The 18941-nt window shown below is 38.1% G+C and overlaps 1 protein-coding gene and 1 pseudogene across 1 annotated transcript; one reads left to right on the forward strand and one right to left on the reverse strand.

Moving 5' to 3' along the window:
- The first annotated feature begins 4120 nt into the window (after positions 1 to 4120).
- LOC148106408 (uncharacterized) lies at positions 4121 to 6880 on the forward strand. The gene is made up of 2 exons (XM_087844488.1): positions 4121 to 4276; positions 4955 to 6880. The coding sequence occupies exons 1-2, from the start codon at positions 4121 to 4123 to the stop codon at positions 6878 to 6880; spliced, it is 2082 nt and encodes a 693-aa protein (XP_087700614.1).
- Positions 6881 to 17488: 10608 nt separating this feature from the next.
- Positions 17489 to 18941, reverse strand: LOC148106409 (uncharacterized; annotated as a pseudogene).

Consider the following 18941-nt stretch of genomic DNA (forward strand, 5'->3'; position numbering starts at 1 on the left):
TGGTGACCGTGGATGTTCACAGTGTCCAGTGACTTATGACATCGTGATTGAGGAGTTATAGAGTCTAACTGCTGTTGGGATGAATGATCTGCGAAAGCGCTCCTTCCTGCAGCGAGGGTGTTTCAGTCTCTGACTAAAGGAGCTGCTCAGCCCACTCACATACTCATGCAGTGGGTGATGTGGGTTGTTCATGATGGATGTCAGCTTTACTAACATCCTCCCCTCACCAACCACCTCCACAGACTCCAGGGGACATCCCACCACGGAGCTAGACCTCCGCACCAGTTTGTCAATCCTGCTCCTGTCCCTGTCCGTGCATCCACTCCCCCAGCAGGCCACTGCATAGAAAAGGGCAGATGCTACTACAGTGTCATAGAATGTCCTTAATAGAGTCCTGCAGACTCCGAAGGACCTCAGTCTCCTCAGCAGGTGGAGTCGACTCTGGCCCTTCTTATACAGGACGTCCAAACAGGCTAGGACTGCCACTGTCTACAGCAATCACAACGCACAAAACAATTTGCTGTTAAAAAAAAAAAAAAAAAAAATCAGCGAAACAGCGAGTCCGTGAAAGGTGAACCGCGTTATAGCGAGGGACCACTGTACACTAATTTCCAGTAGCACTGCTGATATATGAAATGGTGAGTTTTGAGGTTGTCTTCAAACAAGTGCATTGTACTAGAAAAGGGTGTTTGAAGGATTAAAAAATGTAAAAAGTAATGACTATTTTACATTTGTAAAAAAAACTTTATGCAGAAAAAGTAGCAAAGAAACAAAAACACAACAAACGGACACTTTTGGCCACGAAAAAGCTGGAGGGATGGTGATTTTTTAAATAAACCCAGATTGTGTAAAAAAAACAATTAGAAACAAATTTATTTATCAGCAGCATCAATAGTAACAAAAATACAATTTAGTTTTCGCTGTCAAAGTCTATTTAACTGAAGTTATGTGTTTCCGGTTAGTGTGGAGGTCGCAATACGGCGCTCCCCAGTGGCTGCAGCCAGATGCTCTTGGTGCTCTTTCGTCCACTTTTGTGTCTACGCGGCGTTATTCTGCCTCGCCTCTCTTTCACTGAACTCAACTCCCCCTCCCCCATCGCTTCACCTGCAGGCAACGACAAGATGGACACGGCAGCTATCAAAGAGGAGCTGGTCGTTAAAAAGAAAACATTTGTTGATTACTATTTTAGTGCTGCAGCATTAGTCTCGTTAAAATGACGTTAACGCCATAACTGTATTAACGCGGGAAATCTCCGTTAACGAGTTACCGCGGATCGGCCCGTGCGTGGGGCTGCTCGGCGTCAAAGTGTTGCGGTTAGCGTTAGCGGTTACCTTGTTAACGTGTTGACGCTGTGCAGCTGGCACTACTAGTATTTTCACCATTTACAATAGCGCCATAAAGTGCAAAATGAAGAGTGTGTGAAACTGTGCTGTATCCCAGACCGCAAAGTCTCCCAGCCTCCTGCCCCGAAACAAACTACCTTACAAAACTCATATACCGTATTTTTCGGACTTTAACGTTACACTAAAATCCTTTCGTTTTCTCAAAAATCGACAGCACGCCTTATGTATGAGTTCTGGTTGTGCTTACTGACCGCGAACTGATTTTATGTGGTACACAGCGCTCAGCAATCTGTCAAAAATGCTTGTTTTGGAGTTTTTATGTGCTTCTGAGTTTTTACGTGTTTTAGACTTTGTACATTTGTACACTGAAGAGAGCCATGATATTATGTTCTTTACAAGTGTACGTAAACTTTTGACCACAACTATATGTTTATTTGAGCAGTGTGGTGCTTTACATAGATTCCTCTGCCAATGTGACTAACCAGAATCACTACTTCATGATAGTGCTTATCCAGTGAATGAGGAATTTAACTCACTTATGTTGCAGAAGAAGGAACTCACAGGGGATAAAGGCAGGGGAAAGCAAATCACGAAGCTAATTAAATTAATTGCCTCATTATTAAGACTGAGAAATAATGATATTGCACAGAAATGCGTGGAGATGTAAATGTCTGAATAAAATGCTTAAAATTCCTGCTTTAAGCATGTTTAGGTGTATGTTTTATTTCATCAGGGGCAGATATGATGCATCACAGATTATCTTGCAGTATTAGACTATGTTTCACTTAATTCTTGTATCATTATTGCTACTGTGCAAAATGTATTTTGATAGCAGTGCACTGTAAGTTGTTTTCCGCTGTGTGGCATTCTGTGTATGTTCACGTCTTTGTTTTTGTTTTTACTGACAGCCCAGATGTGCAGAGCAGATTCTCGAGGCTTTGGATTCTGGCAATCGAAACAGGACGCAGCACCCAACTGATATGAACGCCACCTCTTCTCATTCCCATGCTGTATTTCAAGTAATCTAAATAACCAGAAATCATAAACAAATTAAGATATAAATCCTAATGTTAAATATAAATAGAAAAGTTTTGTCTTTTTAAAGTCTCCTTGTTGCTCTAATCATGTAACAATGGATCAGACTTCAGTTCTTGATAACCTTGAATGAACTTTGTTCTATTGTTTTCCTCCAGATATATTTGAGACAGCAGGACAAAACTGCCAGCCTCAATCATAATGTCTGTGTCAAATAGACCATTACGGCAAGGCTGGGATGGTCCATTTGGTAAAGTAAATCCGTTGGGCATCTTTCTTCGCCTTTAGACAATAATTCTGATGGCAAAAGAGCCAAACGGGACAGGCAAAAAAAAAAAAATAATAATGTATGTGTTGCCAAAATGAGCCTGATTGACTTGGCAGGCTCAGAGAGAGCCAGTGCCACCAACGCTAAAGGGGCACGCTTACGAGAAGGCGCTAACATCAACCGTTCACTCCTCGCCCTGGGAAATGTCATCAATGCTCCTGCTGACCCAAAGGTGAGTGAAAGTGAATGTATAAGGGACTACTTTACAATCACAACTGTTTCTAAGAGACGTTTAAAACCTTTTAAAAACATTATAACCACTTTGTAATAGGGCTGCTCAATTAATCGAATTTTAATCACGATTACGATCTGGGCTTTCAACGATCATTAAAAATGACTGAGCCGATTATTAGCCCCTCCCTCGTGCTTTACTCTCGCGCTGCTCCGTGAGGCAAATCGAGCGCACCTCTCTGCATTTCGAACACGTGTCACAACAATTAAGAGCAGCGGTCCCCAACCTTTTTTGCGCCGCGGACCGGCCTTTAAGGTGTCGCGGATAAATACAACAAAATAAAACTAGTACCGGTACAGAAAAAAAGAAAATTTATTCATAACACACGTGAAAAGACCCAGGAAAACCGAGTAAACGATAAAAATGATAACAAAATAACGCTGAAAACCGATAAAAACCCTGAAAACTATACATTTTACACCTGAGCCTCAACTCTCGTGGCCCGGTACCAAACGACTCACGGACCGGTACCGGTCCGAGGCCAGGGGGTTGGGGACCGCTGATTAAGAGGACCCGAGGGAAGCTCGGAAAGCTACGGTAAGCAGAAGTTATTTGGAGAGGAGAGTGACTGCTGTTGGTTGAAAGGAGAGGTAAAAAAAACTTCAGTGGTGTGGAAACATTATGGGTTCGCGGAGTCAGACGTGGATCAAGTAGACATAGTGTGTAAACTTCGGTACGGCGTCGTAGCTGCACCACAGAGCATCACTGCAAAGTTCACTAAACATAGATGTTTACATTTTTCATTTATTTTTTATATTGCAAACATTTGCACTGTTATCTACGGAAGCGTAGAGCTGCCACCCAGGCAAAAGAAAAATACAAGTGTATCACGTTATAACGTGAAAAGTTTATTGTTCTAACAAGATACTTTTCCTGTTTGTACAATATACTATCATGTTTGTACAATATACCTTTCACGTTTGTACAATATACCTTTCACGTTTGAACAACATAATATCACGTTATTACAATATACATAATTATCACGTTCGTACAATATAATTATCACGTTCGTACAATATAATTATCACGTTCGTACAATATAATTATCACGTTCGTACAATATAAATATTATATTGTACGAACGTGATCATATATTGTACAAACGTTATAAAAAATACCATTACAATAACATTTTTATTGTAAGAACGTAAAACGTGTTGCGTTCGGAAACCCAAATCCATGGTAGGTGTGGAGAGCTCACGCTCTTCAGAACTGGCACTTAACTTTGAATGCCCTGCTTTCAACATGGACACAAACACTGATAGCCCACTTCTGAGATTTCTTCGGAATCGTGGTGTACCTGAGGACTGTCTCTTACGAATGCTACACGAACGCGTAAGTGCTCTCCTGAGGGGGAAATTTGTAAAACTCGCTTTTTACGAAGTTACAGCGTCTAAAAATATGACATATTGCTAAGTTAGCAACCACAGCGGTTTTCGCTTCTCTCGCTTTGACTGCGTAAGGACGTAAAGGTAAACTGCATTGGTGTGGATCTATATGGAATGGAGAATGTAAAACAAATTAACCCGCTGTATAAAACTGGGTCGTTGTATGACCACGTTACTACTTAACCCATATGCAGATTCCAGGTTTCTTAAATATATCGCTATATTATGTGATGCACTATGTTTCCTTGTTTATCTAAAAACAAATGAATTAAACTGTGTTTATATAGATATTTGGCTTCAATTTAAAAAACCAGTGAGTTCAACCCTTTGTGCTCTGTGCAACTGAAAGATACGTGAATACTAATTTACTTTTTCAAAAGTGGGCGTTGTATATACTGTAATATTTCTATTAATAACATGTTAGATAATCTCATTAATGTTGCTGGCATAGAGAGATGAAAAGAATAAATGCTAAATATTGATGGCTGCCACTAAAATAATAACAGACAATTATCAAAACACATGTGAAATGTACATACATTTTTTTTAGTGAGGTACCTCATGTGGTGTGGCAGCAGGTATACCTTGTACTTCTGTATAGTAATAAATATCTCTGTTATTACAGATTGATGCCACAGTGATTGATTTCATGGATGACAAGACCCTGTCTGGTTACATCCCAACATATGGCGATCGGATAGCTGCCAGGCGGTTCTGCTTGGAAAACAGTGGTGCAAGTACTAAGGAATCAAGAAAAAACTCATTGCTTGAAAAATTGAAGGAAAAGATGGGAATCAATGAAAATGAGAAGAAACCTGATCATGAGGAGGCATTTGTTTCTAAGAGAAAAAGAACATATGCAAAAAACAACAAATGGGCTGAGAAAAAGACTCGAAAAATTGAGTTAGGGTGGATCCATGAAGGTAAGCAAGTGAGAAAGCGCAGAGGAGGAGGAACAAGGACCTTTGATGTGCCCAAAGACTCCAAAAAAGCTGACATATTACAGTGTGCTAAAGATCTTTTCTTTCCAAGTGGAAAAAGCAAATTTGGAAGATGGGAGGTGTTCAGTCATAACATATTAGACTATCAGGAAGAGGCCGTATTTGATGAAAATGTCACAGTTGGAGAACTCTACTCAGCACTTAAAATGGGAATGTTGAGATTTTACTTGTGCACAAGAAGATTTTCCAATGATGAAGATGATGAAGAAGTTTATGATAGAGGGAAAACACATGTAAACAATGTTACACAACTGACTGACTCACATCAAGGAGATGAAGAAGCTTCTCACACTGTTGTGATCTCATCATCAGAATCTAGGAATGCTGATGAAGATGTATTATTCAACACATCTGAGGTAATGATTGGACCCTACCTTGGAGAGCCTCTGCCTTGTCAACTTGATGACACTGTAATAGATGAACCATTCCTGCAGTTTGAGGAAGATGATCTGGTCATCACATCCATTACACTTCCTCCAACAAACACAGCAGTCAGTAGTCCAGATACATCTATAAGCAATGAAGCAATAAACTCTGCAGGATCATATGATGTTGTCTGTGTTACCATCAAACTTCACAGGGTTACTATTCTGGAGGAGATGATCAGCCAGTTCAAAGATCCGGCACTCCTCATACACCCTCTAAAATACACCTACATTGATGAAAAAGGAGCTGATGCAGATGGTGTATCAAGAGATGTGTATGCTGCATTTTGGTCAGAGTTTGTGGACAACACAGCTGAAGGAGAGGAGTTCAGAGTGCCATCACTGTCTCCTAAATGGCAGGAAGAAGAGTGGAAATCCATGGGTAGAATTTTACTGAAGGGATTTCAAGACCATGGATATTTCCCTTGTCGCCTTGCTCCTGTTTTCACAGTGGCACTCATCTTCGGTGAGAATCAAGTATCAGATGATCTGCTGTTTGAAAGTCTTCTCTTTTACCTAAGTCAATCAGATAGAGATCTGATAACAAGGGCACTAAAAGAAGATCTTTCAGATGAAGACAGGGATGAAGTGCTGGATCTCATGGATCTCCTGGATGTATCAGTGCTTCCAACCAAAGAGAACTTAAAAGGCCTTCTTCTGAAAGTCGCACACAAACAATTAATCCAAAAACCAGCATATGCCGCAGAGAAAATGTCCTTAGTTGCAAGCCACTTCCTAAAAGAAGCTTTTCAAAGCCCACAAGATGTCCTACAAATGTATGAAGATAAAAAGCCAACAACGAGAAAGCTTTTGAAGTTGCTTACTGCCTCTCCCACCACTCAAGCAGAAAAGCAAAGCTTCAGATTTCTGCACCAGTACATCAGAGGACTTGACAATACAGGGCTCAGAAGGATGTTCAGGTTTCTTACTGGGTCAGATGTCATCTGTGTTGACAAGGTTGAGGTACTGTTCACGCCTGTGGATGGACTGGCACGACGACCTGTGGCACACACATGCGGCCCTCTTCTGGAACTACCATGGACATACACGTCCTACCCAGAACTACGAAATGAACTGGACAATGTTTTGGCTGCTAAAAGCTCTTATGAGTTCAGCATAGCTTGATTAAAGTCCATCATGTTTAAACCAAGAATGAAAGGTTTGCACTAACAATGACTGGCTATGAAGCTCTAAAGTTTGTTAAACCCACAAACAGGGAACACATCATTGTATAAAAAAAGAAAGAGCTTAAATTTCAGGGATATTTGAATTTATTTTCAAAAAATTGTGGATAACATCAATTTGTTTCCACCATGAAAAATGTAAATTTCAGTTTAAAATTTCATACTTAAAAGTTTTACTAGTTTAAATGTTAAATAATTATGTTTAATAAGTTCATATGGTTAGCAGCAAGAGGTGAACTATGCTTATTATTAGTTCTATCTATCATGTGTCAAGGTCCTTTTCCACAGGTCTGTGGTACAGTTTTGTAGGATACAACATGTCTGCTAGAGGGGATGTTTTGTTTAGTAATAATTCAAAAGACTTAATATTAATTATTTTCAAGTATATATTTTTTTTACCTTTCCACCAGTCATTTGTTTAGAACATATTTAAAGGGAATAACTTTGGAAGGCAATGTGTTTGATGCAATAGTTGACTGGAATAAAAGACAGAAAATTGGCACATAAGTTAAGTTTTGTAGTGTTTATCAAGAGTCTGTGTTTTCTTCTCCTTGAACACAAATAAAAGGGAGGCTAACATCTAACAGTGTTTGTTAATTATTAAATAATGCAGAATTTTTACATTTACCAGTTTACAAGAAACTGTTCGTGGATGAATAGCAGTTGCACAGTGTGTTCAGTAAAATTGAAAACAATATTTCATGAATGAGAATGTATAGGATCAGCAGTTTAAAAAATGTTTTTTCGACAGTCTTAAAACAGAAATCAGATATAATAGAAATTCAGTTAAAAAATAATTGGAAATGCCAAAAGGTTGAGATTATTCAATGCAAGTCTTTCTACTGATTTATTTTTAAAACATTTTGCGTATTCAAGCATTTACTTCAATGTTCTCATTTCAATTAATAAACAGGTGTCAGATGTTTTCTTTAGATGGGAAGCAAACGCCTGTTTTTTGCATAAATGCCTCAGTCAAAATATTAAAAAAAAGAAAAGCAATACAAATACAAGGACCTGCTTTAATTTTGATTCTTCACTGGAGTACGCAGATTTGGTTAAATAAATTTAGACATGCTTGCTTGCTACTATCTTCAACCGAAAATCCAAACAAAATAATAATGATTGTCTTTTCTATTGTTTATTGCACAAATAAAACATTGTACCAAAAAATATGTGCATAAAAATTCCCAAAGCCCAATTATATTTAGGTTTATAAGTCCTTCAGTATATAGGTTCTCAGGAAGAGATACAGTTCAATGGATTCATCTGCTGTGCTTGGTGGAAGTAAGAAGTTCTCTGACATTATGAGGCAACACAAGCTGAAAACGGTTTCATCACAGGTATAAGGTCCTCTCTGTTGACATTCTTGCTTACAAGCATCCACTGCCTCCCGAGAAACCTCTTTCAGATGATCCTGTCCTCCAAAGAGATGAGGGATGGTGTACATGAGAATCGGACGTCCACTTGGAGCAACTGCATTTCTGCTTCTGCGTATTATGTGGGTGTTCCACATATGTGCAACTTGCTGCAGCTCCTCCTATTAAATATTAAAAATTAAAAATCTCATATCAGTAAAAGAACACATTTCTCTTGGCTCAACATGTTACCCAAAACGGCGCTGGCACAGCTGGCAGCCTTAACCCAATTTCCCTCGGGATGAATAAAGTACGATCAATCAATCAAAAGCACCACACAGTGACAGTCAGAAAAACAGAGTTTATCAAAAATAAGACAACAACAACAACAAGAATAACAGTGGTAGACACGTGATACTGTGTAAAATTTAAAGTAATTATTAAACGTGAATTGTTTTAGACAGTGTGATTTTATGTTTCTGGCCAGTGAAATATGCATTTTTTCATATCCTGAACGCAGTGATAATAGGGACGGTGCATGGTGGGTGTTAAAGCAAACTTTTTATTCTCTCTCCGTGTCTCTCTTTCTCTCTAACACACACACACACACACACACACACAATGACTCATTAAAAGAATATAAACATGGTTACATACCTCGATGACGTTCAGGCACGTAAACAATATGAGCTGCTTGTCCAAAAAAACATCCAGAAAAGCAGTCATGGTCTTTTAGTTCCTGGAGACGATTTATCCAGTGCTGAGCATGATGTCGTCTCAGAAAGGCCCACCAGCCTTCAATACGCTGATTGTGATTGCTGGATCCAGTAATAAAACAGTTTCTGACGTTCGGATCCATAGTCCAGCGCAAGAATCGTTGTATCTCGGCCATTATGACATTTTCTGTTCCCAAATCAGAGCGAATCCTAGCAGGTGTTCCCATCCTCTTTTCAACTTCTGCTATGAAATATCCAGCAATGACTTTGGGATCATTGTTTGTTGAATAGGCATGAAGCCAAATCATAACTCTTGAAAAGCCATCAATAGCTCCATTTATACAGATTCCAAAAGGCTTCAGTTTGTCATAGGAGTCAACATGCCACATGAAATTTGGTCCAGGATTTACATACGTGCGTCGCATTAGGCGATTTCTGCGTCGTTGCTCAACACCGTAAGGGTCAAGATATTTCAGTAAATGTCTCACAGTACTCTGCGTGACAACATAACCTGCCTGAATGCAGTTCAGGTGGTGTAGTTTGTATCCATGGAGCCTCCCGTGTCCCTCCAGTTGATCAATAAGAAATCGTGGCACCTCAATCGGATCGGACTCATTCTTTCTCCTGTACAGTCCCATGCGTTTTAGGTTTCTTCTAAGTGTCCGCATGCTTATCACAATACTGTCCAAACTGCTCAATAACAGCAAAATCTCCCCATGCCTCAATCCAAGCATAAAATAGAACTTAATTAATTCCAATAAACGAGCCATTTTCTCGCACTTTGATCTGCACTGTCACCCACTTCACTATGTTTTACGCTTCCGTAGTTTTACGGCAATATATCATGCTCGAACAATAAAATATATGTTATAACGTGAAAACTTTATTGTTCAAACAATATAATTATCACATTCGTACAATATAATATTTATATTGTACGAACGTGATAATTATATTGTACGAACGTGATAATTATGTATATTGTAATAACGTGATATTATGTTGTTCAAACGTGAAAGGTATATTGTACAAACGTGAAAGGTATATTGTACAAACATGATAGTATATTGTACAAACAGGAAAAGTATCTTGTTAGAACAATAAACTTTTCACGTTATAACGTGATACACTTGTATTTTTCTTTTGCCTGGGTGGCAGCTCTACGCTTCCGTAGTTATCAGTATTTGCACACTATTTTATATTATTTTTTGACAATCTTTAAAGTCATTATTCAATACATTGTTATTGTTAAATAAATATCGTCAAATAATCGAGTGGCTTAAGTGGCTGCCATATTGCCCAGTGTAAGGGCCCATTATGTTTGCTATGAAAAGAGCCATTTTTAACCAATTCTCAACCCCCAAAATCTATAAAACCATAAAAGATATTTGGCCATGAATTACATTTGTGTGTTTTCACAGATATATTGTAATGTTTTCGGGCATGTAAATTTCAATCGGGAACCTCAGAAACACACTTAGGGTTGAGGAAGTTAATGATGTGTTTGTTTTATATCAAAATGTGAAGAGACAGCATGAAAGCAACAGGTGTTATTGCGTTATATCAGAACGCAGTTTCAGAATGGCCTTAATGAAGTTAACCAGTAACCGGCCTGAGACGCCATACGTCCGGCCCCCACCCATACACATCTGGGTGTTAAAATTTGGCGACCAGCTCAGGGTGATCAGCTGGGATCTCCAAGATGGAGTGATTAAACCACTGCTAACCAAAAGAAATAAGATGGCAGCCATCACTGATGGAGAGACAGTGATGAAAATTACTCTGTTTTACTTTAGACGAGAATTCTTCAAAGAAGGCACGTCTTACATGATGAGGGGGCATGAGCTGAGGAGCCAAGCTCCCCATTATCTGACCAATATTACAGCAAGGACCCAGTTTTTTAAGGCACCTGCCCTTACAGTAACAGAGGCCCTCATGAAAAAAGCAGAGGAGCTTCTTCATTCACCTGTCCCTGCAACACCACTGAAAATGAGCGTAACGTTTGGAGGGCTTATGACAGTGGAAGGGGAGGTTGTGGAGGTAAATATTTGTGGTTCCATCAAAATTGGTATTTCTTTAGGTTTTCAAAGTAACCATTACTTTTTTATGTCTTTAAAAGTAAAAATAATAATTTTTGTTGTTGTTGTTGTCAAACAAACACTAAATTGTGAGAACAAGATCAACCGCTGTTATTTTGTAAATGGTTGTAGATTTATCATTAACAACAATAATAAAATAATAGATGTAGTAAGTCAAAAAAAAAAGAAACGCCTAGATCTACGCACACAGGTTTATGCAATCACTATAACTGACATTAGATTTTAATTGAATTTTCAGTGTTCGGCAGTGAGGAAAGTTGTTGCAGGCAAACAACAAGTGCCTATAAGAAAGCTGCAGCTAAAGCAGGTAATGGTGCAACTAAAGTGTAATATTGAAAATGGGGAAATTTAGCATTTGGCATATTTGAGATTGGTGTTAGATGAGCAGATTGTATTAGCTTGCAGGCTTTTTTTTTGGTAGTTAGTGACTTTTTGTATTAGTTAATGAATAAATCTTTCATTCTGTCATGTTTGTGATATCAGGATGGGCACGACACCATGACAGTCTCCTTGTGGAGGGAGGCATCAATTCATGATGTTCATGTAGGAGATCACATAAAGGTCTCCCACATCAAGCTCAGCTTATGGTCTACAGCTGCAGACGACCTGATATACAAAGACTGAGGTATGAAGAAGCCATATGTTTGTACCAACATGTAATAGCAATGTCATTTACCAAAATGTTTAGAGTTATAGCTGTTCCAAAAGATTGACTCTGTTCATCTGGATGTAGCGTTTTCAGTGGGAAACACTCATCCAAGTGACTTCTTCAGTCTCAGCTGACTGCAGGTCTCAGTGGTCTTTGATCAGTGGTTGTTGATCAATGGTCATGACAATTTGCATATTATTGATCAAGAAACTGACCTCCCAGCCCATTGTTCTTTCAGTGGTGCTAGTTTCAGTCATTGTGCAAATGTATTGTTTATAAAATTGGGGAAACGTGCAGTGAGCTGAGACTGAAGAAGTCATTTGAATGAGTGATGAAATGCTTCTCCCACTTGAAAATGCTACGTCCAGATGAACAGAATCAATCTTTTGGGATTTACTTACCTGGATGATTGACTGTGCATCAAGACACGTGATTACCATATTTTTGTAGTTTTTATATGAAAAAAGGTCAAACTTGCAAGGTTAAATATATGCTTATTGTGTATCGACACACAAAGGAAGATGACAGAACAGAGGTACATATAGTTGGTGTGAGCAGAGCAGTGCAGTGCAGTGCACTGCAGTCCAACCAACTAGAGGTACTCCTACAAACTGGAGAAACCCTGTTCATCGATGGTGAAACGTGGAAGCCCTATGAGGAAGACTTTGAGAAGGCCACGGTCACCGTCAGTGTGAAAATCAGAGGAAAACAAATTCTTGACATCAAAAAAAGAGAATAAAAAAAAAAATGTATATAGTTCCTTTATTTTGTTCATACGGATTAAAATGTTCAAATATGCAAAATTATATTTTATAAAGAATTAATTGTTTTTAATTAGATTTTATTTATATATATTTATACTTTTTTATTACTTGTTATTTTCATTAATTTAAACGATATTTAAAAGTTATAGTCTCAAGTGTATTCCTGTGCTAAGTGTTTAATTTTTTTTCTTAAATCTAATAAATAGCTGGAAATGCATAAAACCGCCGTGTTTATTAAATGAAACAGAAAGCATGGTTAATAAAACACTCTTTAATCCTTAGGGTTTACAGACTTTTTAAGCACTTAAACATTCCATAAAGAACATTCCTCCACTAGGTCAACAACTGCCTATCTGTATGGTCAGCATCATATGCTACGGTTTTTAATTTATTTTTTATTTTTTAGAAGGCTAAAAGGTTATATATGTTTTTCTTAAACAGTTTAAACATTAATAACACACCTAGAAATTAAGATCAAAGGTTAATATTAGATTTTGTAGGTATTAAAGGGGGCAGGTCCATAAACAATATTTCATTCGGTACCTTTGAAGAAGCCAACAAATTTATTTCATTATTCATTTTAACATTCCTACTGTTTTAATGCTATTTTATTTATTATAATATATTATATTTTATATATATATATATTATATTTTCATGCGAGAATGGTGCTGTGTAAACTTCAAATATCTGCTTGATTTATCAAGACATCACATATTTGTATAAGTGCTTTAACGTTTTCGGTGATGTATGGAGAGAGAGATATGGATTTTATTGTGTTTTCTTACTACAGAGCCATATCTTAAACTTGGCTAGCTTTTTATGCTTGGAGGAATAAAAATGACACCTGAAAAGCGATGTTTGTGTAAGAAAATACATTTAAATGCATAGCCTATGTGTGAGTAAATGACCAAAATAGAGACCTAACTGACAAATAGCAAAATTTGTCAGGACTAGTCTGCACTAACTAATATTTTTACAACAATTGTTAGTGCACTGTATGAGGTTTTCTATGCTGGCATGCTGGAAGGCAATACAACTGCTGAATAAGTTTACTTTTATTGTTTATAACTTCTAAGTATTCTGGATTGTTTTATGTATATACTTGGGATTTTACATCATAAAAAAAACAACTTATTTGTTTTAAAACTAACTATAAACAGTTTGAATGATGCATTTCTCATGCAGATATGAATTCATAGCTATGAGGCAAAACAACAACCGGTAGAACATTTCCAAAGTTTCAGTGTTAACAGCCCAAGTTTGGTCTCTATCGCCAGGGAAGATTAAAAAGTGACATGGAGTCCAAACAATGAAGTGACAGCTGTTCGCCCCTGTGAGATATAGGTTGCAACATCACATTAGAAAGGTATAGTAATCATCCACAACAAAGGATTCAGAAAGTTTATTCATGCAGGTCCATATGACAGAGAATGTGCATCTTCTTTTAATTTTAATTTATATTTAATTGTGTTGCAGTTTGCATTGTTTTGTGTTGTTTCACTTTAAATTTGTTTAAAAGGAAAAAGCTGAAAATTTAAATAGTTAAAAGTTGAAATGTAAATAGTTGGTTTTTGTATTTTATTTATTACATTTTATCTGGAGTGAATAAATAAAAGTATATTTGCGGTGGCCGCAAGGGACAAAGCACGTTCAAACTCCGAAGCACGTAAAAACTCCATAACACGTACAAACTCCAAAGCACGTAAAAACTCCAAAACACGTACAAACTCCGAAGCACGTAAAAACTCCGAAGCACGTAAAAGCTCCATAACACGTACAAACTCCAAAGCACGTAAAAACTCCGAAGCACGTAAAAACTCCAAAACACGTACAAACTCCGAAGCACGTAAAAACTCCGAAGCACGTAAAAACTCCATAGCTCGTAAAAGCTCCATAACACGTACAAACTCCAAAGCACGTAAAAATTCCAAAACATGTACAAAACAAAAGTGCTCCAGGATGCTAGGCGCAATGTCTAGCTTTTGTTACCTAGTGGCTACACAAGCCAGGAAGTACAGGAAGTACCAACAACCGGATTTGGTATGTGGTAGTAACAGGTAAATGAACTTTTTTTTTTTTAAATTATTTGAATATATGAGTGCTTGTGTATAAATACACAAACAATACACATATGCTTTGAATTGTGTAATTTAAGTGATCTAGGTAGCTCTGTTTTCCAAGTTCAGTTAACGCTAGAAATGTGTTTTGGAGTTTGTACGTGCTTTTTGGAGTTTGTACGTGCTTTGTCTCTAGGGGCCACCGTATATATTTATATATAAACCTATATAAATAAAACCATGTTGTTGTTTTTTTTTACATTAGTAATTCCTTTTGTACATAATTTCATATTGTTGTTAATAATAAATTAATTAAAGCAACAAAACAACCTGAAGAGCTGGTTGGGAGTAGTGATGTGCGATACCACTGATTTCCTTTCCGATCCGATACCAAGTAATATTCAGGGTGGTATCGACGATACTGATCCGATACCGATACTTTATGCAAAAACGTATTTTATTTATTGTATGTCAAATTATAGCATCATAATGATTACAAGACATCAGATTGCTTGTTCTTATTATTTAATAATGCAGAGTTCATCATATAGAAATAAAAAAAAGTTGTGCGCTATTTTAACACCTTGCCTGCCTGCAGCACTAAAGGACTCCGTGAGAGACGTCTGTCTCGCTCTAGCAGCACCTGTCCCTGTCCTCCTCTTCAGGTCGCCTCAACATATGCTCGTCATATTATGTGATATGATTTACTCTGAGGTGTTTGACAAGGTTAGTGATGTTGCCACAACCATACATGCCAACCCTCCCGATTTTTCCGGGAGAATACCGAATTTCAGTGCACCTCCTGAAAATCTCCCGGAGCCACCATTCTCCCGAATTTTTTCCGATTTTTCACCCGGACAACAAAATTGAAAAACCATATCGCAGAATTTATAGCGCGGCCCAGCCAATTCCAGTTTCCAACAATGGCTACTACTACTGCAGCTACTTAGTTTTAATATTACTCTTATTTCTCTTTCTGGGTTGCAAAAAAAACGTTTAACATATTTTCAGGTGAGAATGTAGCTGTGTAAACTTCAAATATCTGAGCCGATCGACACATTGTTTTCAAACCCCCGCGATCTTTCGCTACTCGGGTTAAACATGATACATAAGTCACTTTGATTACTTAAAAATGTTATTGTTCAGCTTTTTCAGTGTTTTATTTGTTCGTGAGTAAATCGGTTTGGCTGAGATTAAAGTTATTAGATTAGATTAAATTAAATTTAACTTTATTAATCCCTCGGGTGGGTTCCTCGGGTTTTCACACAGCTGAATAAACGTCAAACAGAAAACTGATTAAACAGAAGTGTGAGAGTTTAAGTCAGTGCCCGGTTATATTGTAGATAGCAAGGAGCAGACGGCAGAGTTTCACTCCACCGAGGGAACCTGTGACGTACTACCCGGCTTTCTTTAGACCGCGAAGGCCGGGTCCTCAGGTGGAAGCAGCCTCTGAATTTGGACACCCCCGCTGTTTCCGGGCCAGCCAATAATAACGGTGACATTTAACGTATTTTATCCGATAAATAAACCCTGAAAAATGTATTTATCACACACACCCCCAACAGCCCTTTTGAATGTCTCCCTAGTATGGCCACAACACCTCACTCTTGGAGCATACATATATGCCACATATATCGCAAACCACGTCTCAGCTGTTTGTGGAGGTAAAATACGTCCGCACATGACTCCAATTACACTCAGCCATTGTTGTGGGTGCGCACGCCAAGGAGCTGCGAGACATTTATACAACCGTATTTCGCACATGACTATGAAAGGCGGAAGAGGAAGTAGTTCCTTTGAATGTAGACAATCCGAATGTTATAGTTTCTTTCCACTGTGTTCCTGTTAATGATAAACTACAAATTTACTCTAAATTACTAAAATATCGATATTTTAATGTGAGAATCGATTCTAGAACATAAATGATTGGTATCGGAGGAATCGATATTTCAGGATCGATCGCACATCATTAGTTGGGAGCCAAAAGATCCGGCTCCCTTTAGATCTTTCGGCTCCCATCACTAGCAGCATGGCCCTTTCTCAATTCTAAGTACGCGAGTACATACTCGCGTTCTCGGTGAGACCGGACTTGCCGAGAACGCGAGCAAGGCCTTGCAATTTGTACAATTGGAACACCAGCGTACTTGATGATGTCACATGTCCGGAGTTTTTACTGTGAGTAATATGTTATGAAGCTTAACTTTAATCACAGCCAAACCGATTTACTCAGGAACAAATAAAACACTGAAATAAACCAAACTTAACATTTAGAAGTTATCTAAGTGACTTATATATCATGTTTAACCTCAGTAGCGAAATATCTATTAATAAAAATAGTGTACATGTATGCCTTAATAAAAACAAGCAAGTGAGATGTTAGAACGCTTTTATTTTAATTTTAGTGGACACTCAATACAATAGACAGCTGCTGGGGTTTGGGGTTTGTTTAACCTGAGTAGCGAAAAGCAGTAATTTCTTCTGCTTTGGATAATTTCACGCTCTTCTATACACATTCCACATCAGTGCGATACACATTCTTCTCCACCCAAATCAACAATGCAGCCATATGATGGCACTTATCTTTGCCAATCAGGCACTCACAGGAGCTGAACCTCACTGACTGACCCTCAACATGCACGTACATTGAAAGAAAGTTAATGCTTACCCTAAACATTCTAACAAACACTTGCAGTGCTGCTGTGTGTACTGGTACCACTGTAGCTAGTCACCCAGCAGATAGATAATCTCAACTAGGCTAACATAACTAACTCTCCAAAAAACTCTGTTATGGAGATTTTCAATTTTGTTTACTTCCACTGTTTTAGCAGTGTTGTATGTGCATGTGTGCGTTTTATTAAATACATTAGCCGGTACAAAATATATCATGTCAGCTGGCTAGCTTACTTCTAACTCACCTCAACCTTATAAATCTTCTTTTTCATGGATGCCTGGATACTACCCTTTATAATGCTGCCTGGGAGAACAGTAACACTGACCACTTTATATCATGGCTTGGATCTGGGGACCCAGGCCTTATGTCTTTTTGTACCTCGGGCTGGCGATCCTCATGGGTCGTCCTCCTCGTGAGGTCATTATAAATATGTTTATTTTCCATGTGTAGTGTTTTGTTGTTTTCTCTGCTTTCCCCCGTCTCTGTGTGTGTGGTTATTTGTGTTTATGCTTCCGGATGTTTTGTATCTAATACAATTATTTAAATATGTTTTGGAGTCTTTCACATTTTTCCTCTCTTTTCTTTTATACATAAAGAATGAACTCGGAAGCTGTACAGACAAGAATACTCGCGATTGCCCCAGTTGTTCAACACATGCAGTGTGACGGAGTGGATGACATCTACTTTGTGGTCCTGAGACACAAAAAAAACCAAGATGGGTTAGTCGGACAAAAGTTTTTTAACTCTTGAAAGGATGGTAAATTTAGGAATACTGTGATTACTATGAGGGAGGATATACAGATAGCAGCGGGTGCTAATCTCGAAGTACTCTGGATTGAAAAGTCTATTATATGTCTTACCCAGTTCCTCCAGAGCAAAGTTGGGCATCCTGTCCCCAACTGGAAGAAGGAAGTCAATTCTTTTTCCTAAGTCCATTAACTCCCTTTGCAGCTCTTGTACCTTCCTTTCCACCTGTTCATGTCCATTCATTAAGTAATGCAATTGAGAAGAACCATTCATGTTATAATATATATATATATATATATATATATATATATATATATATATATATATATATATATATAATAGTAAACCGGCATTATCTGATTAACTTTCAGGGAATATATTATGAGCTTCATATGTTTTTCATACCTCACTCATGAACAGGGTGGAAAAGTCCATCTTCAGCCCTCCAATACTGAAAATCAATCCTGGTGGATGAAGAGAAACACAGAATAAGAAGAGAAGCTTAATCCAGAAGAAAAGCACATAGTACTACCACAAGGCCAGCAGGAGGACCAAAAGTCCCAATGCCTTGATGGCTCTAAAGACACCTCTGCTGCTGTCACTACTGTAGTCAACAAAACCATCAGTGTTGTAGTCCACAGTGTCACAGTCCACAGTGTTGTATTCAACTGTGTCTTGGTCAATATTGTCAGGGACTGGACGGGGACGGGGCCGTCGCCTTTTGAAAATTCTGCACAGAAAAAACAAAATCATGGAAGAAAAAATGTACATGGAAGAACAAATGGATTATGATTACAAAACATGCATCTATGTCAGTGGATGACAACTAAGAACATGTAGACCAATACTAACCTGTGTAAAGTCTCCTTGTAGGAGATTAAGGGCTCTCCTTGGCTGCCGTAATAGCCGTTAGGACACTCGAGCCAAACATTAGCGGGCAT

The sequence above is a fragment of the Neolamprologus brichardi genome, chromosome 1, assembly GCF_056152115.1.
Source record: "Neolamprologus brichardi isolate AB-2024 chromosome 1, ASM5615211v1, whole genome shotgun sequence".
In the NCBI taxonomy this organism is placed as follows: domain Eukaryota; kingdom Metazoa; phylum Chordata; class Actinopteri; order Cichliformes; family Cichlidae; genus Neolamprologus; species Neolamprologus brichardi.

Bases quoted from the DNA above. Each gene is read 5' to 3' on its own strand.
- LOC148106408 (XM_087844488.1), top strand. From the start codon at position 4,121: ATGGTAGGTGTGGAGAGCTCACGCTCTTCAGAACTGGCACTTAACTTT. The intron at 4,277-4,954 runs GTAAGTGCTCTC...CTGTTATTACAG, and splicing joins TACGAATGCTACACGAACGC to ATTGATGCCACAGTGATTGA.